The sequence below is a fragment of the Carassius gibelio genome, chromosome B21, assembly GCF_023724105.1.
Source record: "Carassius gibelio isolate Cgi1373 ecotype wild population from Czech Republic chromosome B21, carGib1.2-hapl.c, whole genome shotgun sequence".
Lineage (NCBI taxonomy): Eukaryota > Metazoa > Chordata > Actinopteri > Cypriniformes > Cyprinidae > Carassius > Carassius gibelio.
In genome coordinates this window covers 6,321,316-6,345,667 of record NC_068416.1, presented here as the reverse complement: position 1 = coordinate 6,345,667, position 24,352 = coordinate 6,321,316, and the positions used below count along the sequence as shown (strand labels likewise).

Genomic DNA, 24,352 nt, shown 5'->3' with positions numbered 1-24,352 from the left:
AAACAGACTGATTAATTGATGAAAATCAATGCAACTGGACCCCGACTGAGCTTTATGTTCTGGAAGGTTATCAGATATTCAGCAGCTGTCCAATTAACAGGAGGATGTAAGCATTTTACATCAGAAAAGAAGCTCTGCATGGGTTCTCACCTTGAGAAGGTGTTCTGAGCACAACATTTCCTTATAATCCATAATACTGTGAATGCCTCACATCACGCAGATGCATATTACCATGTTGTGCTGTCGCAGTAAGCATATAAATGGGCCTGCATGACCAGGGTTAATTTTCTTTCAGTGATTATTCATGTCGATTGTGGAATCTTCATTTTTAACATATGGTTGATGTTCAACATATGAAAGTACTCACATTTATATCCTCCAGATCCAGGAAGTTGAGGATGATGCCGTTCCTCTTCCAGATAATGGGTGGTCTCAGGGTGCCCTGAATGGCGCAGGACAGAACAGCACTCAGGCCGACGGTCACTGTTGTGATAGTCAGATGCTTGTCATCGGCTAGACTGAGCTGAACGACCTCTGCGAAACAAAACACCATTATTGCAATTTAGTTAGCCCATGCATTTACATGTATTATTTGAAAAATGATTTGTCATTTATTAAGGTGTTGGAATGTTAAAATACTTTCTGTTGTCTCAGTTTAATATGCTATTGTAAGGATGCTTCCTTGTGACAATAGTAATGTGTTTATCCTGAGTGATTCGTTCATTGTGAATGAATTCTTTATGACTCGGGAGTAACGAGTGGTCTCAGAGAGTGACTAGATCATTTGTTGTGTACAGTTTCTTTTGAGAAAACAAGCTTCTGGACAAGGAGACTTGAATAAAGATTTGATGAAAATCAATGCAACTGGAAATGCAACTTGAATAAAGATTTGAGATTTAAAGATATTAGTCGGTAAAATGATCCAATCTTTTATTACTGCACTAGGCACTATGAAAACATAGATCTGTTTGTTTTTTGTTCTTAACACTAGATGCATTTACATGAAGCATAGCTTTCTGGTTACAATCGGTTAAAAAATCAAAGCCGAATGAAAATGCTTTATGTCAACATTTACGTCAACGTATAAAATTGTTTTTAACATCTTTTAACATTGTTATTTAACATTTTGGTGACTAGTAAATTAGAAGTTTGTGTGTGTTTTAAAGTTATGCAACATTTAATGAAATTAAATAAAATTGTAAAATGATGCCATTTTGAATTACAGTATATGCTGTTAATGTTTGATGGTCACACTATTTTACATATGCAATCGCTTGTTCGTGCTACTGCTTTGCCTGTGTTTTGACCTGGGCATTTTGTACTCTTTCAGACGATGTGTAATAGCGCCCCCTACCATATAACAGTGAAATCATAGAAAAAAACAATTCTGTTAATGCCGGGGAAAGAGTTATCAAATCAAAAGCAGCAGAAACCAAGACCACGATTAAAATGTGATTTATTGTGCCACCCTATTTTCCATCATTGCTTGTGTTATTTTTCTGTATATTACTCTAAAGCTGCTTTGTCTCACTCTGTACTGTATAGAGTACTATAGAAATAAAAGTAAGATGACTTGTCTTGATGAGCCATTTGATCATTTGATGAACAGTCCATCTGAAGTGTGCAAACAAGAATGGCCCAGACATTGCAAATGTCTCCGAGTGACCTCGGGTCAATAACAGTCTGGCTTTCAGATCAGTCATTTCACAGCTAGCTTGCAAATAACAGTGTTGGTGTGCTGACGGCAGACTAAGCATATCACGCTGATGCTCGACGGCTGAAGCAAACGGCTTGAATGCTTGTGTCCATTAGCATTCTGCTGCAGTGGACACTTCCTGGCGCAAACATGTTGTTTGCATGTTTCCCTGACAGTTCCAGGTAGATTTAATCATTTCAAATGAAAAGAGGTAATTTGGATGATGTTGAGAGAGGACTGCAGTGCTGAACACATTGATTTGTCCTGGCTAATTGATTTGGAGCTGTCAAATTGCAGCCATTAGATCTGAAAACGCAGCAGGTGCAAGAGGAGGAACGGCCATATACCGCTAAAGCAATGACTTGTGATCCACCGTGATCCAGACGGCACTGCACGTCTGTTAAAATGCTCTTCTCTATCATTTCATCATGCCGTAGTGAATTTCTGCTGCTTTTTGACAATAAATTCAGTATGCTGTTACTAATTCTGCCATTTGTGAACAAATATGTATTAATCCTTATTTAACATTTGGGTGACTAGTAAGAAGTTTACGTGTGTTTAAAAGTTATGCAACACTTCATGTCACAGAGTCCTGGACTGACAGCCATGACTCCAAGAATGAAGGCATTTTTAAATTATTTTAGTATAATTGTACAAACACATCCATACATACGTTTTTAGAAAGATCAGCGAGTCTGAAATATGATCATCAGGCTTTTTAGGAATATTTATATGTTCATCTCTGTATTGCATTGGATTATGTTTTGATCATTTAAGTATCACCTTACTAAGACATATTATTGAAGATATAGAGTTATGACTGATATTTCTTTCATTTTATGTAAGTATCTTCTATACTGTTATAAATATCTCGTTGATTTACATAACAGGCATCGGCATTTCATCTTATTTTCTCACCACATAAACAGCAACATCTTCACCATACTGCATTTTTTTTTTTTTTTTACTCAGTTTGGGTCTCTGAATGAAATTGAGCATTTTTTCCCTCCGCAAGTAAGCATTATATTCCTATTGTATATACATCTAACTATATGAACCATAAAAGCCTAATGTATCAATAATGATAAAACATATATGTAATAGCTTTACAAATATTTGTTAGTACAAATGTTCTTTAATATAAACAAAAACTAATTTCTAAATTCTGTCAGGCTTTACAAGGTTAAACTTGAAAAGCTTTAACTCTTGTCCAGTGATGCTATTTCTATTGAGTCAAGAAAGAACAGTTAAAACACATTAGCAATACAAAACGCAGCACCTCATTATTAAATCAACAGGTGATATTTTTTTTTGACAAATATAGCAAAGTAGTGTGTATGTAGCATTAGAATAGCACATCAGAGGAGGAAGTTTTATGAAAGCGAAGGCACATTCTCCTCACAGGGGTCTAAAAGTGAATACATACACAGCTTCAAATTTTACAGCAAATATAAAACCTAGCATCTCCCTTTTCAGGATTCAGCAGATGCCTTGTAGTTGTGCTTCTCATTTTTAGCCTCCAGCATTACTTTTCTTTTCTTGGCACCATGTTGATTTTCCACAGCATAAGAGGTCTGGTTTGAGATTGTTTACCACACACACACACACACACACACACACACACACACACACACACACACACACACACACACACATGCGCACACGATCGCCTCTGAGGCAGGGATGCAGACAGACGGATGACATATCCATTGCCCACGGCAGCCCTCCTGCTGGATAGGGTTGACATGACATTATCTCTGTAATGACTCTTTGTGTTCCCCTCTCACCCAAAAATAGCCCCTCCTCACAAGTAATTGACTTGCCTGGGATTTGCAAACTATTGATCCATCAAAGCTGGGTGTTATTGCCGACATCAGCCAAAGGCAAGAGCGCTCATTTCCCACCTAAATGAAAGCTTCCTGCAGGGTTTTTTTTTAGACAAATGCTAAGCACAGTCACAGTTCCTCCTCAATCAGAGAGGAAAGGTGCATGAACAGCCACAGCATCTTTATATATGACACTATAACAGCTGATCTTGGAACAGTTCTCCACAGAGGCACACCGACTCTGTTTCTGAGCAGCTGATTATGACGATGGGCCGTTTACAACTCTGTGTAAAAGTCAAAACCACTATGGTTGGGAATCCAGAACAGCTTTCTCTGTTTTACACTATAAACACAACTAACACTAACACTAACAGTAACCTAAGATTTGTAAATCAAATCATGACACTGAGCATGGGTCATTTAAAGCTCACTTGAGGAAGACATGAAACTTAGAACAACTGATTTAAAACTCTCCATGTGTTTCATGACTGAAATGAGAGAAGGAAGAGCACAGTTTTCCATGCACAGATCGGAAGTGGCTTTAGTGAGTGTGTTCAGTTATTACCCATCTAACACTGACTGAGTATAACAGTTCTCATGTGACACACAGTAGCTGTCAGATCTCTCACACTCATTGCATGTGGATTTATTAAAGGTGTCTCAATGTGCTTTGTCCTAAAATAAGATCAAACAGCAACACCCGCATAAAGCACAACACCTGCTGGCTGCAAACACTCTTAAGAGTGCAAACAGCGTAACTGTAGGCTGCTAACACATGCACAACTTCTTTTACAGCAAACTGCTCTTATTTCTTTATATAGCTAGATGAGTACATCAAAACATATGTTCATGCCCCTGAGAAAATGAACATGCTGAGGTATCTGCAGCACACACACACACACACACACACACACACACACACACTATACAATGCATGCACCATACAAACCCTAAACTAACCCTACACATAAACCTACCCCTTAATAATACAAAACAATATATCTTTATTATCAAACATGGTTAAAATTTGTCTTTGACCACACCAGCAAAAAACCAAACACACTTACAGGCACATACTACAAATCACAGAAATACCACTATACTGAATCACATACTTTTTTGATTAATAAATCTGATCGAAGAAAGTACAAAAGTTATTTTATAAATATTTGTCTTTGCTCTGGGCATGAAAAATCGCCTCCAAGAGGGCAATAAAACAAACAGATCACACAGAGGATGGGTTGGGTCTTTTAATATACTCTCTGCTTCTCCCAACACATCTTGAGGTGCCAATGATTTTACTAACTGTATTATTTTTCTGCTTACAATTTAGATGACCATATCATGAAGTTCAATTATAGGTCAGCACACTCTCCACCAACGAATTGTAGGCAATCTCCAGTATGTTTTACTTACTCCAAACCTACTAATTCTCCATATTGGAAATAGATGTTGCATGCATTTTTTTTTTTTTTTTGAATTATTATTATTCCACAAAACCCAGTTTATTGTCTATACATGTGGCAAGATATTTAAAATGATCAACAGAAAACGTTGTACATTTTTACTTTCTCAAACACACACACATACCCACGCACACACACACACACACTCCCTTACAAGTCACATTTAAACATTTTACTACTTGATTTATTTGATTATGATTGGTTAGTTGTAGCACTGAGCAGTTAAATATTTTGCATAATGTTGTTAAACTGTTCATTTTTACACTAAATTCATATACTCTATTAATGTAATTTATATGAAATGTATTGTATTAATTAAATTAGTACTATCTAGAAAATCTATCTATCTAAACCTGTCCTTCAACCAATACGCTCGTATAGGTCGTTTGTCAAAATCCCTGAAATATGACCCATCAGAGCATATATTAATTGTGCCCCTATCGGCAACAGGACGTTTTCATATTAATGTTGGGTTATATATAAATTGGGTTATCGTTTGGGTCTCATGTAGCTCACTTGGAAGGTTATAGCATTATACGACTATATGTAATCATGCGAAATAATTTTAGCATGATTACATATCTTTTGGCCATTGTTCGTATATTTGGTATATATATATATATATATATATGTTTAGGGTAAATATATTGGAAACACAGGAGATCTGAGTGGTAGACTTTCCGAAAATGATCATCAACAAGCGACCCTCTCGAGGATGTGGTTATTGTCTCGGCTGCAGAAAAGGCTCTGAGATGATGGAAGGAGAACAGCACACTATTGATCAGATTGGTTTTCATAATGGACAGGTGTGCACGAGCTCACGGGGTCAGGATGCCTCTGCCGCACTCCGCATTTAACGAATGTTGACATTTGTTCTACCATCCTGCCCTGAAGGGACAACCTCAATTACAGAGCCAATTAATTTCCATCCCACAAAATAAAAATGACTTGACATCAGCAAATGTGTTCTCGGAGGTTGCATAATGTGTATATATATATGATTATTTTTCAATCTCCTCTCTTCTCTGTAATATAAAGTGGTCTCATATATGAGTGCAACAGATGAAGACTGATAAGGAAAATAGAGTGCTCCTCATACAACAACATTCAGTTTCAGTATTTCTTGGCTCAGAGAAACTGAAAACAGACTGAAGAATGATGCGACGGCACAACAGGCATCCTACAGTCATTGAAAACATGGAAATATCACATGTTTAAACTGTTGCTGTCCTGGAAAAGTCATGGAAACAGATTCTGTTATGATGGGATTTTAAAGGGTTTCTATTATGTCTGAGATTTGTAAGGCTACAATTGCACTGAAGAGTAGTTTATGTAGAGGATGGTCAAAAAGCAATTACATGATGCTGCATGTTGCTTTATTTTTAAGGCACTAGCTGTGTAGTTGTCAATGCAGTGATGTCTGTTTGCTAGTAAGATGAATCCATTCATTACAAGTTAATGGTTAACTGCAAAAGTTTTTAATACATTTTTAGTTTGTATGTTAATTTATTCCTTTAATTCAAGTTTCAAATACACAACATATTTGAGTAGTGTTTGCACACAAAATAAATGCACTACCCAGCAAATGCTGCCTAACACTCTTTTTTTCTGTCTTTGTAAAATGTTAATTGTAGTCTACTTAAATCTTAAGGTGGACTGAACCAATTTCAACTTGTAAAAATGAGATACCAATAAACAATTTTTCTGCTAACCTAGAAATAAACAAGTTTCCTCAAAGTGGTAGTAAACTTTAAATCTGAACATGAACCAGCTTGTTTGCTAAACTTGAGGCAATTAAGTAAACTTAACTTATTACATTTTACAGTAATGAAACTTTAGGGGCCCTATTTTAATGATGTAAACGCATGGTCTAAAGCACACAACACATATCTGAATACACTTTTACTTGTTTAACGATGGGAAAACAGTCTATGCGCCTAGCTGCATGGTCTAAACGGGTTGTTCCTATTCCCTTAATGATTAATGAATGGTTTTGAGCATAAAATGCAATAAACCAATCATAGTGTCATTTCAAATCCCGCTCTTTGAATAACAAAAAAGTAAAAACATTGCGCTACACTTTAGACCAGGTTTTTGTTGTTCAACGGCGCAGTCTATATTCGGTTCCTCAAAATAGTAATGAACAATATGCCTGAACACACCTCTTTTTTAGACCTGCATACCCATGGGCACAAATACATATGCTATTTAAACAACACAGTGCCGGACAAAAAAATTAGATCTGTGTCAGGCTGAAATGAGCAAAAACACTTGCTTAAATACGCTTTGTACCGCATTGCACCAGGTGTATAATAGGGCCCATAGATGGTGCAGTCTTATGTAGATAGGTCTAACTCAATCTGAGGTAATAACATTATCACATGGCACAGCTGATTGGTTCAGTTCTGTATTGTTAGCCAATGAGCTCGCTGCTCAGCATTCAAATATATAACTAGAGCTTGCTGTAGCAATTGCAGTATGCTTCAGAAACCCTCCACCTTCCCCAGCTCCACCTGTGTAGACCTGGTACGAGGTGATCCATGTATGCAATAAGGGGATTATTTCATGTATATTTGCAGCAGCAGTATTTCTTACATTCTCACAGCAGCTGTCTCTGTACTTACTCTAGCATAGCAGATCTATTCTGCCAAGACCAAATACATTAACTTTGTCATTAAGACAATAACACGCCAATCCCTCAGAGAGTTGTAATGACAGGTTACTCATTTTAGGTAATGCATTCAGACTACTTTTTAGATTACTTTTAGATCTCTTTTTAGTTAACTTGTTTTAAACGTATCATTAAACATGACATATTGAGTCAGTCAAGCTCTTTGCGAAGGATCAGTTGGGTTACAATAGAGATTTTAATCCTGTGCATCCATAAGATCACTAAGTACATTAGGAATGTAAGACTAAATCACTCCAAAACAGTCTCTTCTTTTCTCCATTTCACATGTTTTCCGTAGTCATTTGACATTTCCTTTCAAACACTGATAACCTGTGGTTAAGCGTGGTGCGAAAAATCTTAAATGAGTCTAAAATATTCATAAGCAAATCAATCTAATTATTAAAAATCATTAATCACAAAGGACTGGAAAGTTTGTGAAAACTCATTTATCAAAAAGCATGTAGCTAGGGAAGGACTAGTTCCCCGCTGAATCAAGATCGATTACCTGCTGATGTTTTACTGATCTTCTACCACACACAAACAAAACACTGAACATCACACTGATGACTTTACACAATAAAAAAAAACAACCGAAAGATGCAGCAACATAAACCAACTCTTTCATACCCTTCAAGCTGTTTATCGACAATTTAAAACCACATAAACTCCAATACATTAAGGTGCTCTAGAACAAACGCTTCTTCAAGACGAGAGATGCTGTTTAGCACTGCATGTCACCTGCCCCCTGTAGACCGCAGCAGGACGTGAAGGGCACACGCTGTGATTAATTACCTGCCCCACAGCTGTTTACTCAACCAGGCCGGGTTTGGAACACTTACCAAATTTTAGCCTGTAAATGAAAAACAAAAAACGAAACAATGACCGATATTTAACTCCATGTGCATTGTGAAAAGTGCTATACAAATAAATGTGGCTTGACTTAAACTGAAGCTCACACAGTTTCCAATAACAGGCCAATTACAGTCTCCATATTCCATTATCTTTTCAAACAAATGAAAACAGACTCCTGGCATATTACCATTGATTATTATATTGCAAACACTCTCTGTCTGACACTAAACAGAAATGATGTTTACCGGCACAAACTGCTTAAACGGACCAGCGGTGAATGACCAAGAACTGATTTGTTCATTTCCTACTGTAATAAACCACTGCGGGTGTAATAAAGAATTTAATTACCAACAAAACAAAAATGTTCAGTGCTCAAATATAAGCAGACCTACAGAATAGTTTATAATGAAGTGCTTGCTTATCTCACTGTGTGCTGTATTCACAATTTATTGCAGTACTTGTTTTCCCTGCATCCTGTTAATTTGGCATTTTTATTTTGAATTTATGCACCACTTAAAAAAACATTAAAAAGGAACAATATTGACTCTTTATTTTTTTTAAAGTTTTGGCTTTCACTCAAGAAATTAAGTATAAATGTTACCTGATCTGAAGAAAGTGTAAATAGTGCCACAATGCTAGGAGCACCAGGCCAATAATATACTGTATATCATAGCACAAAATAATAAAGTATGGAACAGAAATTCTTCACTTATAGAGCTGGGGAATATGGCTAAAAATGTTATCACAATATGTTTTCCCATATCATTCAATATTAATATTCATTAACAGTATTAATTAGCATTAATGGGGAAGGTAATGGGGCTTTGCTCATGTATGTTAGATATTGAGAATGAATGTAAACTGCACAGAGCAAGGTTCCTTAAGGTTCCGAAAAATCTATTTTATTTTCCCCTAAATTCCGTTTTCCATTTTATTTTGTTTTTCTCTGAAGCTTGTATTTTATGGTTTAATACAAACATGTCTAAAATGGTGTCTAATGAAATGTATTCAGTATTTTAAGATGCAATCAATAACAAAACATTGTATTTTTTTCCCAGATAAGATGCATAAATGTTATGTGTTATCCCTTTAAAAAACAATAATGCTTTAAGTATATTTTAGCACACTACTGTAATATAATTATGTTACATTTTCTTTTAAGTTAAGTTGGAATTTTTTTTTTGGCAGTTTACATTTTCATTTTTTTTCTTTGGTGGTGGTTTGTTTTTAAAGATCTGTGAGTTTCAGTGTGTATTTCACAGTAGTTTTTCTTAAATGAGCTGGACACAGAGGATCACAGACATTAGCAGCACCGCGTCAGGGAACAGCAGCTATCATGTCGTGTCAGACTCGGGCGACAGGTGTCATCGCTCATGACAGCACACCAGCGGTCTGGTGACTCGTACAGATGGTCAGAGCTTCCAGTCGTGTTTAAGGACATACTAATGTGATTCCTCGGGGATATTTTCTGACCTACAGTAGATGGAGCAGACTGTTCTGGTGAAACAGACACATTCGATCCAAGATTCTCGTTCAACAGCAACCCTCCACATTCTCCAGCAATCCAACAGAAAATCAACGACGTATTGTCCACAGTAAATCAGTTTTTGGAAAACGCAATATCGAGGAAAAGGTCAATCTAACCTTGCTTTAGGAGTTTCCTCTTCTCTGATCAAACCATTTTGTTGCAATATGACGGCAGAACTCCTGTCTTCCGCCCGGATTAGTGCTGGACTCAGATGTAATGACAAAGCTGGATACACTGAAATGGAGGAGATTGCTTTTTGTTGCTTCTAGAGCAAACAAACGCTGCATTAATCGATAAAGGCCCAGATTTTCTGCATAAAGTGAAAATGAAGAGGAGTAGCAGACAATTAGCAGAAATGAACAAGACTGAATGCTCATTTCAATTTATAGAGTAAGGTCCCAGAGTCTGATGATAAGAGTACAATGATAAACTACTTTTAACATATAATATTGTGAGGCCCAAATTGAGCAAGAATATCAAATTTGTACAGTATGGTCAAAATCGATTTGATCAGTATTAGATCTTAGATATAATATAATGTGATATTGACTGCTCAGCTGATGATCAAAACATGCAATGCAATGGTAAGGTAATCAAGTAAATATTAAAGTAAAGTGAAGCTGCTTCAGTCTTATCTTGAAATATTACTTGCAATATCAATATAAGTTATTATTATGTTTACTTTATATAAATCAGTAAATATTTCACAGTAAAAAGACATGTGAAGAACAAGCTGAAGGTGGATGTTTGTACAGTTAATAAACAAAAGGATTTAGGATTGTAAATCAATTTTGGAAAACGTTATGATGCGAAATGAGATTTAGTTAGATGTCCGTCTTCCATTGAAGCTTAAGACGCTCTGTGGATCATCTCAGATCATGCAGGGGGGCGTTTCCCAAAACCATAGCTGCTAACATGTTAGCAACTTAGTTGGTTGGCAAGAGGAAATTGCATTGCAACCAACAATGTTACTAACCTAGCAACTTCGCAAATAAACAATACTCACACTCAACATGATCACATTATATTACTGGAAGTTGTTTCTTTCTATTTAATTCTGAGATTTTAACATAGATATTTGAATTGCACATCATAGAAGACAACTTTAGAATCTTACATTTTCATTGTAGAAGCTTTTAACACTTTTTAGCATTATTTTAGTCTTCTGTGTTTAAAATTGACTTTCCGTCAACAACACAGATTGTGAATTGATAAATGACAGTAGTACTTTCGATGATATGTTGTTGTCTGTGTGTCCTTTTCCTAAGAAAAGATGCTTTGCTTAATCATTCATGACTACACGTGTTGATTTCCTATGACAGACATTTCAAACGGTGAGATTGTGTACAGTACAGATGCACTAATGGATAGAAAGTGAGAGTTTGATTTAGCTTTGTTAAGCTTTGTTTCAAATGTAGTAAGTCTAAATCTAAAACTAGTGCAATTATGAAGTAAAATGAGTAATGATGAAATCTGAAGTTAACTGATTTTATATTGAGAAAATATGATTTGAGTCAAAACATAGTGAGAACAAATGTGGCCCTGGACTCGAGAGATTTATGAGCAGTTGAGTGGAGGAAGGTAATATGACGGCAATGAAAGTGATACTGACGTCTCAGCGCACTCATGTCTAACACAATCAGAAGTGCTGACAAGCTATTATAGACTCATTGCCAGTTTGTATTCAGATTCACAGCTATAATAGGATAATGAGCGGCCTGGGGTTTTTACCTAATTATATGTCAGCAGGATACATTAGGTGATACTTGCTAACCTCAAGACATGTTTTCAGATATTTCACACAAACTTGACATATCACAGACAAACCAATCTTGCCAAGCGTGCTTCCACAGGCTTTACTGACTGACATTACATCACCAAAATGATAATAAAAAACTAAATATATAAGTAAAAACAAATAAAAGTTTTTTTAATAAACAGTAATTGTAAAAATGTCCACCATTGTTTTTTTTGTTTTTCTTTACAGATTTTTATAAAGTAAACGTAAGAATAACTTTGATATTGTTAGTAATTTTTCCAGATGAACACTTACTGGACTGAGCTGATCTGAGCATTATTTGATTTTCCAGACATCATTTAAAAAACAAAACAACAACAGTGAGTCTCAAATATGATAATCTGGTTTTTGAAGAACATTTATTTGTTCATCTCTCAATCTTCATTGTATTGCATTACATTGCATGTTTTTTTTTTCCATCAAGCTAAGTGTTTAAATAACATCTTACTAAGATGGAGTGAAAGAGAGAGAGAGAGAGAGAGAGAGAGAGAGAGGTATCATGTATAACGAGAACAATAATGGTGCCAGAATTGAGCCCTGAGGGACGCCACATGTAAAATGAGCTAGAGAAGAGCAGTGCTTACCAAGACTAACTCAGAATTTACTCTTTGATAAATAAGACTAAAACCAGTTAGTACCTCTAGGACTGGTGCCGGAGGATCTTGTGGTCAACAAAATCAAAAACTGAACCAAGATCTAAAAGCACCAAAGCCACCATATTACCAGCATTAAAAACATTTCGAAGATCAGACTCAGTGCTGATCTTCTAAATACATATATTTACAAAAATTCCTCAGCTTGTCTTCCCTTGAAAATGTACCAAAAATGTTCTGCCTCTATACAACCCTAGTTAAGATTATTAGGTAAACAGACCCTAAATGTACCTCACGGCTGTCTGAACTCTTTGCACAGTACAGGACTTTATCTTTTATCTTTATCTTTAATATGTACGTACATTGAAAGTATAGTGAGGTCAAGTAACTTGGGGTGTTGATGGCGCAGTGGATAAGACACATGCCTTTGGTGTGAGAGACCTGGGTTTGAATTCACTGTGAGGCACCAATCTGTCCTTGAGCAAGACACTTAACCCCTAGTTGCTCCAGAGGCGTGCAACCTCTGACATATATAGCTATTGTAAGTCGCTTTGGACAAAAGCATCAGCTAAATGAATAATGTAATAAATTATTTGTCATTGGTAATTAAAGCTCATTGTAGGTCTCTCTTAGAAGTTTGAGAAGTTATAGCAAAAAACTGGATAAAATGAATGTGATTTTTCCTGCACTGCCAGTGGCCCAATTAAAGCAACAATTCAAACCCACACTTTAAATGTCTGAGCACTGTACCATTAATCATCTGATAATCCTTGCTCAAAACATCTGTATTATGGAATAATCAGTGGGTCGCTTCTTGGTTTTCTCTTCGCGTGCAATCAAGCTGGACTGATTGCTGATTTACTTAATCCGTTTCCATGCAAGGATTCAGTGATAATTTCTGTCTAAAGGCATCTTCAACCAGTGCATGTTTGATATCAGCGTCAACTATGAATGTCTGATGCTTTTAGACTGACAATATCACCTTAATAGCACCTTAGGTTTTTGGTCTACAGTAGTCACCTTAGTAAAATACACTTACATTACCTTACTTGCATAACTGAGATCAAATCTACAAAGTGTGAAATACTATCTGTGTCAAATCAAACTGAACAAGAAGAGAGGCAAATGAAAAGCTTCATAGTAACAGCATTATGATTGAATAATTACATGTTATAGATAAAATACTTTTTGTGTTGGGAAAAGGATACTTTGAGATTTGTTTTTGCACTAATGCAGTTGAAAGCATGCTGAAATCTTTTTAAAAAGTGCATTTCAGATAACTGTTGTGATAACTTGCTTGTGAAAACTGTGGCAGCAAACAAATAACTCTCTATTAGTGTATAACCCATTAATGTACTAACAATGTAGACACTACAGTTTTGAAACTATAAACTAATAGTGCAAATTATTTATTAGTGCTTTGGAGGTTACTGGAAAAATGACAGCTAAGGAAAGTAGTTGTAAACAAAGCTGCTGTCAGAGCCTGAACTGCATTTTCTGCCTCCGTGACAAGAGGCTGAACACTGAAGCCTTTCAGCAGATTACAGCGTCTTTCTGCTGCCAGTGTGTGTCTGTGTGCGTGAAGGTGGCAGCGCTAGGAAGAGCTGAACAGTCCATCGCCTCGAGCACTTGTTTGAAGTCAGACTCTAGCTGAGGCCTGCAGAAGGAATAAATCAATGCAGCCACGGTAATGAATTATTTCCTTCATGCAGTCCAAGTTGGAGGCTGAGATAAAAAAGGCCCACATGCTGAGCAGCCTACAGCCGGGAGCCGCTCCGCCGTCATCAGAATGCTGCACCAGCACTTGTTCGTGTACAAATGCAAAACGTGTGAGAAACTGCATTTCCTTTCGCTAAACGCTCTTCTGCACTGCCAAAGTTCACATGTAAAATAATAAAGATGAGTGCTGGAGTCATCAAGAACATGGCAGAACTTGGGAAATTACAAATCTGGCGTCTACTTTGGTCCTTGCAGATACACAAACTAGGAAAATGCCAAGTTAAAAATGTGAAAACTTAATATTTTCTTAAAAAAATAAAATATGAGTGTTTCAAATGTACAACTCATGGCTATTATGCTAGAGTGCTCTGGGTTGCTGCCAGGGAGGAAGATTTTGGCGGAGTGATAAACAATATTATATTAAGATCTTTCTAAAATATTTTTCAATATTGTCAATAACAGTGATAAGCTCTTGATATTTTTAATGAATATCATTAATTAATATCAATATTATTTTTTTAAGGGATTTCATATAACTAAGATATTTTTCATCCATTTTAAATTCATACAGTTTGGTTGTAAAGCATTTTATTCAACAGAAATGCAGGGTTTTGTTTTGTTAATTTATTTGTTATGTTTTAATTTGATTACATTTTTAAAAAAAATATTAAATGAGAGTTTTATTAAATCATAAATTACACATTTTTTATGATAAATCTGTATTAAGTCAGAAAACACAGAATCCAATTAATAAATAAATAAATAAAATGAAAAAACACAATTTTGAAACGCTTTGGGAATGCCTTCAGAGTGACTATGCTCTGAATCATGTGTGTAATCAGTATTATGGATTGGCAACACATCATGGATGATGTGATTTAGCAACCAGGAAGCTTTTTCAAACTAAAATAATCACAATATAAAGAAAACAGATGTTTTTCACACTACTGACAGGAACAGTGTGAAGCTGATGGTCTTGAATCACTGATGCATAAACAGCAATAAACCACTTTGGGACAAAGCACGTCTACTTCACCCATCACAGCTCATGATGAAATGCAGTTACAGAGTTTTATAATGGCAAAACTTTAGTTTAAGGATAATTTCTTGCTATTTACTAGTTGTTTATCAGCATCCATATTTTTAGCATATTTATTCAAACTTATAAAGTACATACAAAGTATGACCATAGGTCCCCTAATCCACCCCACAACTACCTTGCTCACGAATAACAAGCAGCAAAACAGGAGTATACTAATATAAATATTTGTATTGATAACTTTATTGAAATTGATTTAAACTTTATTTTAAGGTAAAATTATGAGAATAAGACCTTAAGGTTTGATCTTTATATTATGTTTTTCAAGGTTTGTCCTGATTTCAGATCTGGGCGTTTCAGAAAGGTATAAAAGAATAAATCATATTTTAGATTAGAGTTATTTTGAGTTCTGAAACTTGTAATGTTTTTATTGTAGAGTTACTTGTGTACGTTTGTGTAAATATCAAGAATATTTTAGATTCTGCATTTCATGATCTCTTTTGACCCTCTTTTTGTGTGACTTCAGATGGATTGGAAGACTGCAGACAAGTCGTTTGAACTATTTTATGGCTGTTTTTGGAGCTGGAAAAGAGCTGGATATAAACCTGTTTGTGCAGGTTTGAAGTGAGTGATAACAGCACTTCATATATGACTCAGCTATTCTTTTTTTATTCAATTTGGATGATTTTTCATTTTATGTACTGTAAGCATGAGAATACAGATATGTCAATGTGCATCTGATCGCTTAGTAAAGTAGCAGCACACCTCTCCTCAACAAGAGATATGATTTGAGGAATCATTCATGAAAAATGCACATTTATCAAACCTTCTGCCAGCCTCTGAAACGCGTTAAGGTTTGGGAAGATTCCCAGACACACATTTACACCTCCTCCTCCTTCGCACAAATTAGATCTTTACAGAGATAGCGGTGGCTCAGACTCTTTTGGATGATTCACATCGTGGCACGCATTACAGGACGCATGGCTGATTTCATTCTGGATGACAGCTGGCTTTTCACATCGGGCCACAATGAATACAGGACATGACATGACAAGATCGTTAATGACAGCGGTGTCTTGTGTCCATCTGTTATGAGGAGAAAAGGGCATTAAAACTTAAAGATGTTTCAAGAAATGCGGGTAATTAATTAAACATGCATGACTGGCATCCTTAGGTACCAAGGAAACCGTCCAGGTGCAATTATTCACAAAAGCTGATTTGGGTAAACAACAACTTCAAAGAACAAGAATTTCACACGCCTGCCAGAGCGAATACAAATGTGCTTTTTTTTCTGCAAATATTTCCTAAAGCAACAAAATGCAAGACGAATGTGCGCCTCAAACCCAGTGTGTTTCATGCATCTGGAGTGTAATCACTAGCTTTATTCACAAACATAAACAACCTAAAATCCCTTGTGAAAAAGAAGTCTACTTAATTGTATTTAAAGTGCACTCGTAGCATTTAATTTATTTTTTACATTTTGTTTACAAATTGTAATTGCAAATAATAAAATGAATGCAATTAAAGGCCTTAAGTGACTCATGATTATGTTCGACATTAGTACTTAGTGCACAAATTTAATTTGTCATGCTTTAAAGTACACTTAGTTTGATACTGAAGCATGTGTAAAGTACTTCATTATAGTAATCATAATTTTAACTAGCAAGTTATTTTCTATTACATTTAGGTCCGGTTTCACAAATGGGACTTAGCTTAAGCCAGAACTAGGCCTTAGGTTAATTAAGATATCTGAGCAACTTTTACAAAAATGCCTTAGAACAGTGATCCTCAAATCTGGCTCGCGAGATCCAGTTTCCTGCAGAGTTTAGCTCCGACTCCAATTAAACACACCTGCCTGTGATTTTCTAATGATCTTGAAGACACTGATTAGCAAACTCATGTGTGTCTGATTAGGGTTAGAGCTAAACTTCGCAGGAAAGTGGATCTTGCAAGCCAGATTTGAGGATCACTGCCTTAGAAGAAAACATTACAGGTGTGTATCTCGACACAGAACAATGATATATTTTAATATTTGTCAAAGCAAGATATTTTTATTTGAGACAGCTCAAACATGCATTTTAGTCTGGGACTAGCTTTAGCCTTGTAATACTTTCAAATGTATTACATCATTACAAATATGCAGTTTTTCTATACAAATGACATTAAAGTACATTTCAGTGTACCATAAATGCTTGTTAAAACACTTTAACCATATTTCAAAGACAATCAATACTTATGAAATTATATAGTCCGGGTTAATTGGGGTTAAAGTGTATTTAATATCAATTGAAAATATAATACATTTGCATTCAATTGTAAATAACATGAAATTAGTTCAGTTCACATTTAAGTATGTTTTATAAACTTTTATTATGCTAAAGTGATTCAATAAAGTGAGCTAAAGGGTACTTTTTTCACAGGGGTTATCTTGACAGCATTTTGAGGCTTCGTAGGTGTATTCTTCATTTTAAAGTATGCAAAAACATAATGCTGTCTTCTATTTATACACCCCAGTTAAGCAGCATCTCTTTTGAGAAACCAATCCCATAATGCACTGTGAAACAAAACTTTCATCCAGACTAGATGTGTCTTGGATGAAATCTTGTGTCGTCTCACTGAGGATTTGAAACACATCTGATTTGAGTAAAACTAGCATCATATCACATACACAGAACTGTAAAGGAATTCACCGCAACCTGTCAAAATAAAAGTCTAGTTTGATTTGGAGACATTGTACCTATTTATATTTTTCAGAATATTGTACATATCCTACTACTACTACTAAAATGAAACAAATATTTTTTTAAGGAATAATCACACAACATTTCTTCCAAGTTTTAATTTTAATAGTAATTCCCTCTGTTTGCCAAAAAATAAAGTTTGCTTAATTTTCAATAATTAAAAGATAAGTGATAAAAGAAATGAATGTTTTATGCCTTCATTTATAACCAGAAAATAAAGGAGAAAAAGAAAAAAAAAATTACTTTAAGAAAAAAAATTATATTATTCAATTAAGTTGTTTATACATTAAAAAATAGACATGCTAAAACAGAATTTGGTTACAATACAAAAATATTAATAATTTAGTGAGAAAAAATAAAACATGCTTTTTAATTAATAAAATGTAATTTAACTATTAAAAAGGAGTTGAAAACAATTATAATTAAAAAAAGTAATAATAAAAATAAAAATAAAAATCAGGAAAACAATTTAGGAACAAATCATATCTATGCCCTATATCCCTCAGCCATTTTATTTATACTATTTATAATTTTTGTGCACTTACTTGCGAGTCAGTTGAGTTCATGGTACAATCTTCTGCAGTGTTTACATATTGTTTTTACTGCATAAAGAAATTATTAAAATAGATGTTTAATTTAAAAAAAAACAAGTTGATTTCAAAATGTACCTACATTTCTGCATTTTGTGTTTTTCCGTTGAATAATAATAGACTATTTACCCCTATATATTTCATCATTGAGGATCTATTCGAAAAAAGTCCAAAAATCTCATCTCGTCTTGTGCTCATGAAACCAGTTTTATGTCTCGTCTCATCTCGTGGGATGAGTGTCTCGTCACACCCCATACAAGACAGAAAACAACCCAAAGTAAAATGTCAGCTATGTATGCTCATGTTAATAAAAATTGACTATCTGACACAATATATGCATGTAGCATATATTAATGGACATCATTAGAGTACTTTATCAGCTAAGCTAGCCACATGCTAACATCAGACTCGACTGAAATCACAAATCTAGTTTTGTGTGGCATCTGGAGCTTCTGAGATCCGCTTCAGTAAGTAAGTGAGGCACTGACAGCAGAGCTAGTGTCTCCGTTAGACATGTTTAATTAACTCTTTGTCCGATTCAGTAATTTAGCCCCTAGTGAGACCTGCGACCCCCTCTGATATGCAAACCCTCTCCTGACCCGCCAGAAGGAGCCGTGCAGCTAAGATCGGTCAGACGGTACAGACCTTCAGCGCCGCTGTCAGGCACAGGAGCCCTGCTCTCAGCGGGACCTCCTTCTCAATCAATTACACCCGTTCACTCGTTCCCACACCCAGCTGCTCTTTATCTCTGCCTCTTTGCAGTGAGACTCTTTTGTCGGAGATCATCGATCGTCTATCTCAGATGGTCAGGCTTCGGCAGGTTAGATTCAGCAGCTAGCTGTGATTATTTTTTGGAGGCTCTTATATTTGTCCTGTCTGGGGTGTCAGAGTTCTGGATAGTCACTAGTGAAGGCAGGTTTGGTGTCTCGCTTTTTGGTTCCCATGCAGATGTGGATTAATGCAGATGGGCACAGACAGTGCAGCTAAATGTCTTTATAATTCCAGCGCTAATGGAAGCCGTGAAAACAGACTGATGCTCCTGTCGCAGTGAAATCTACCCCTCATGCTCACGCTTTCTCAAGTCCCCCTCCGGCCCTTGTGAATAAAAAGTGTGCTTAGTTTTATTAAATGTCCATTTATGGTGTATATTTCAAATCTTAAAAGAATAGACTGTACTTTCAGAAATGAAAATAAACTGCCAATATCCTAGTAATATGCATGCATATTAAATATTAAACAATTAGTGAGAAGTGGTTCCTTAACTTGAGGATTACAATTTTAACTGAAGTGTGTTATTTGATATTACATTTAAAGGTAAGATCATTTAAATACACTACATTGAAACTTCATAATTACAAAAATGCTTAAATGGTAACACTTTAGAATAGGGAACACTTATTCGCTATATTAACTATTAAAAAATTCCTAATTTGCTGTTTATTAATAGTTAGTTAATTGTTAAGATTAAGATTTGGGTAGGATTAGGGATTTGGAATAAAGTCATTTAGAATAAGGCATTAATATTAGTAATAATAAATGGCTAATATTCTAGTAATATGCATGCTAATAAGCAACCATTTAAGAGACCCTAAAACAAAGTGTTACTGTTTAAATATAGCATACAATTTTCAATAGAAGTGACATTAAAGTGTATTTAATTTACCATCAATGCTTGTCGGTGCAATATTTCAAACACGATAGAATTATGAAATTACCTATAAAGATGTACTTAAGTAGGTCAAAAAAGCACTTGTAAGTTCAGCTAAATTAATTAATATGCTCATTTAAACTACAACACATTTTCATTTAATTAGAAATAACATGAAACTAAGTGTCTGAAAACATTAAGTTCACACTTAAGTTCTTTCTTTTTAAATGAAATTATTTCTTTAATAAGTACTCTTTTAAATGTATGCTAGAGTTCAGAAGGGCATTTGCGACTTTTTATACAATATGTGGCTGTTCACAGTGTTCTCCAGCTGATAAGTGTTGTACTGTGTGTGTGTGTGTGTGAGAGAGAGAGAGAGAGAGAGAGAGAGAGAGAGAGAGAGAGAGAGAGAACTGTATTTTGCAACAAAACAGAAAGATCTGGCTGTACCAGAAATAATGATGAGGTGAAGAAAATTCAAAATCTTAAAATTGATTTGTTGATTGAGAGTAGCTCCACAATGTCTTAGGTCATTGCTAGAGTGTTCTGGCTGGTTTCTAGATGGATTGTCAGCATCTTTCTGATCTTTTGGGTAAGTTGCATAAACAAACAATAACCATTAGAGTTGGGTCCGAGTCCACCTTTGTCGAGTACGAGTCAAGACCAAGTCCACAAACATCGAGTCCAAGTCCGAGTCCGAGTCCAAAAAGGGCCGAGTTGGACTCAAGTCCGAGTTCTTAAAGGCCGAGTCCGAGTCGAGTCCGCCCGAGTCCAGAAAGTAATTAAATTAAAAAAAAGAGTATAAATTGGTATTGTACATTTTTACATTCTATTAATATTTTAACCTTTCAGCCCATTAAACCAATGGCAATATAAAAATGTAATAAAAAAATACCACTGTTACATCTAGTCATTGCCATTGAACATTTTTATTTTATGTCAACCGAACTAGTTTCCTATCAAAAAAGTTTTCAAATGTTTTATTGTATTACAAGTGCATGAAAATACAAATTAACCTATTTTATTATTGTATCACACTATATTGTCCTCCAGTTAAAGATGACATTTCAGTTATTTAATGCCTCTCCCCCACATTTGACAGAGGTAAAGTGCAGCCAATGAGGAGATCCTTAATGATGGCATTATGAATTTCTTGTTGTCTTGGAGAACTTGCATCATAGAGTTGCACTGCTTGTTTGGTCAGTTCTGGTCTTGCAAATCCTGCAATGCTGAGCTGTGCAGCATCTGTTGGTTGCTGCTGCTGTCTTTGGTAGTCGGTTGCATCGGTTTTCGGATCACCAGTACACTGAACCGAAAACTGTTTCTTTCGGAGGCGTCCGAATTGAGAACCGATGAACTGATGATACTGCGCATGCGTGTAATTTTTCAAGTATTTTGTTAAACATCGGAAAGTGTGATAAAACTAAAAAAAAAAAATAATAATAAAAAAAAAAAAAAAAAAAAAAATATATATATATATATATATATATATATATATATATATATATATATATATATATATATATATATATATATATATACGTTTTTTTTTTTTTTTAAGATAGGGGCTACATGTTTCTAATCTGTATATTGTAGATTATGTATGGGCCAAAGGGGTTTTCAGGGAAGTTAGACAATAATTAAGACTCTAAAGACATGTTTAATATGAATAAGGGATGATTTATGAAATATCTGTACTGTATTTATAGTTAATGATGACAGATTCACAAACTGAGTTTGTAGTAAACAGAACATGAACACGAGTAGAGCAGCTGATGAAACTGAACTGCAGCATGTGCCGGTGTCCTGACATTTTATCCTACCCTGTCAGATTTTCCTACCCGGGTTTTAAGCGATTCGCGTTCTCGAGTCAAGAACCGGTTGTATCAGTTTTCAGATCATCAGTAAACTGAACCGAAAACCGTTTCTTTCGGACGCGTCCGATTCGAGAACCGAGGAGCTGATGATACTGCGCATTCGTGATTCAGCATGAAGCTGACTGACTCACAGCGCGTCTGAACCGAACTGATTCTTTTGGTGATTGATTCTGAACTGATTTTGTGCTAATGTAATGAGTGCGGGTAAACCGAGGGCTTGAATGAAGGGCAATCTGACGAAACGTAAGTTCATTTAATAACAAATAAATCGCAATGGATTATGTATCCGGTGAACTGTTTTTTTTTTTCAACCGGTTTATTGAATCAAACCGTCCGAAAGAACCGGTTCACGGAAAAGAATCGAACTTCCCATCACTAATCCACATTGATATCCAGTGAGTGGTGCGTGTGTTTCGTCTGCAAGCAGGAGACTTCTGCCTGCCGGTGTGGTGCAGTAAAATAACAGAAGGGGAGACATTCATTAATTTATCATTTCAATTTTATGCTGGTTTTATTGTTACACGTGACGCGAACTCGACTGTACTCGGAATATTTTCCGAGTCCAAAATGTTCAAGTCCGTGTCAAGTCCGAGTACAAATTCACCCGAGTGCGTGACAAGTCCGAGTTCATTCAAAATTGGACTCGAGTCCGGACTCGAGTCCGAGTCCAAGTTCGAGTACCCCAACTCTAATAACCATTATGCTAAAACTGTGTCTTAAGAGCTATTATTACCAAATATATTACTTTTTCGGATTGAAATTGGGCCAAACAGACTTTTATAAATAAAGTTTTGCAGAAAACAGATTAGATGACTAACAGTAGCTCTTTATTTTAAGGACCAATTCTTACTATTAGCTAGCATGCATATTACTAGCATATTAACTGTTTATTTGTACTTATAATGCACATAATCCAAACCATACCTAAACTTAATAACTACCTTATTAACTATTAATATTCAGCAAATTAGGAGCTTATTGAGGCAAAAGTTGTAGTTAGTGTAATTAAGTGTGTCAGATTATTATTACTTTTTAATCTACTTTATATTCCAGCAATGTTAGTTTTAGGAGTTTGTTCAAATCACTAACCCTACACTTCTTCTTCTTCTTCTTCTTCTTCTTCTTCTTCTTCTTCTTTTCTCATTAGTTTTTACTGTTGTCATTTCTGTCCCAGAAACTGAAGTTTATCATTAGGCTTATAGGGTTTATTTTGGTCGAAAGCACTGAAATCCAGCACTGTCAGATTAATTCAAGCTGTAGTCTTTTCAGATTAATGTTATAAGGGCTTTACTCATATTTATGTGCTGCATGATCTGCTCTTATAAACCTCACGTCTGAATAAACTCTAATGTACAGTGCAAATTTAATAGTGAGTGACCCAGACATAAGATTCCCACGCTTTATTACAGATGAATTCCCATGACTTTCTATGGCCTCTCCGGAAACTTACATTGCCCATTTATAAAAATTCAGTTTAGTTTAAAACCTGATTTAGTCCAAATTGTATGGCAGTATCAATGAGAAAAAGAAGAAGGAGGAAAAAAATACTATTTCCTCAGTTAAAGGGGGGATGAAATGCTCGTTTTCACTCAATATCCTGTTAATCTTGAGTACCTATAGAGTAGTACTGCATCCTTCATAACTCCAAAAAGTCTTTAGTTTTATTATATTCATAAGAGAAAGATAGTCTGTAACGATTTTTGCCGGAAAAACACTTTTGCGTTGAGAGCATGTGGAAGCTGTCACATTACCGTGAGGAAAAACCCATCATCCAAAACAAACCATGGCTAACAGTCAGATTCAGCCGTTTATTTATGATCCAGAATCAGATCCCGAGGCTGAAACTGAACGAGAGCAGCAGCAGCAACGACTCGCTCCGAGTGGGGCTCGAACCCGGGTCTCCGATGGGAGGCGGACGCACTAACAAGAAGGCAGAGATATTTTAAGCAGTTTTACTCACCGCCTGCGGTTCCAACACACGATCGTGACCCTTTTTCCTTGGGATTGCATCATCCTTAAGAAATAAACGATACGCAAATCCGTCGTCAAACTGGGCCTTGTTTGTAAAACAAGCATCTTCGAAATGCAGGGAACAAACACAAACACTTGCACAACTCCGTTGATGCTCTGTAAAAATAAACTCCATCCACTGGTCCCTTAATGCTGTTTCTCTTTTGGTAATCTGTGCACGGTTGTCTTGCCCTGGCAACCAAAAACACACTTCTTTTGTGACATTTCGCAACACTCTCGCTCTGATCAGTGAAGTCTGTTGTGCTCTCAGTGCTCTGCTATACGGGAGCGCTCTTCT

The 24,352-nt window shown here is 35.7% G+C and overlaps 1 protein-coding gene across 1 annotated transcript in view; it reads right to left on the bottom strand.

Annotated features, from left to right (window-relative positions):
• The window catches only part of fstl4 (follistatin-like 4), a 163,467-nt gene that overhangs the window by 36,172 nt on the left and 102,943 nt on the right, over positions 1-24,352 (bottom strand). The window contains exon 7 of the mRNA XM_052588302.1: positions 368-534. Within this exon, the coding sequence (XP_052444262.1) occupies positions 368-534 (167 nt within the window). The remainder of the gene's footprint in view (positions 1-367; positions 535-24,352) is intronic.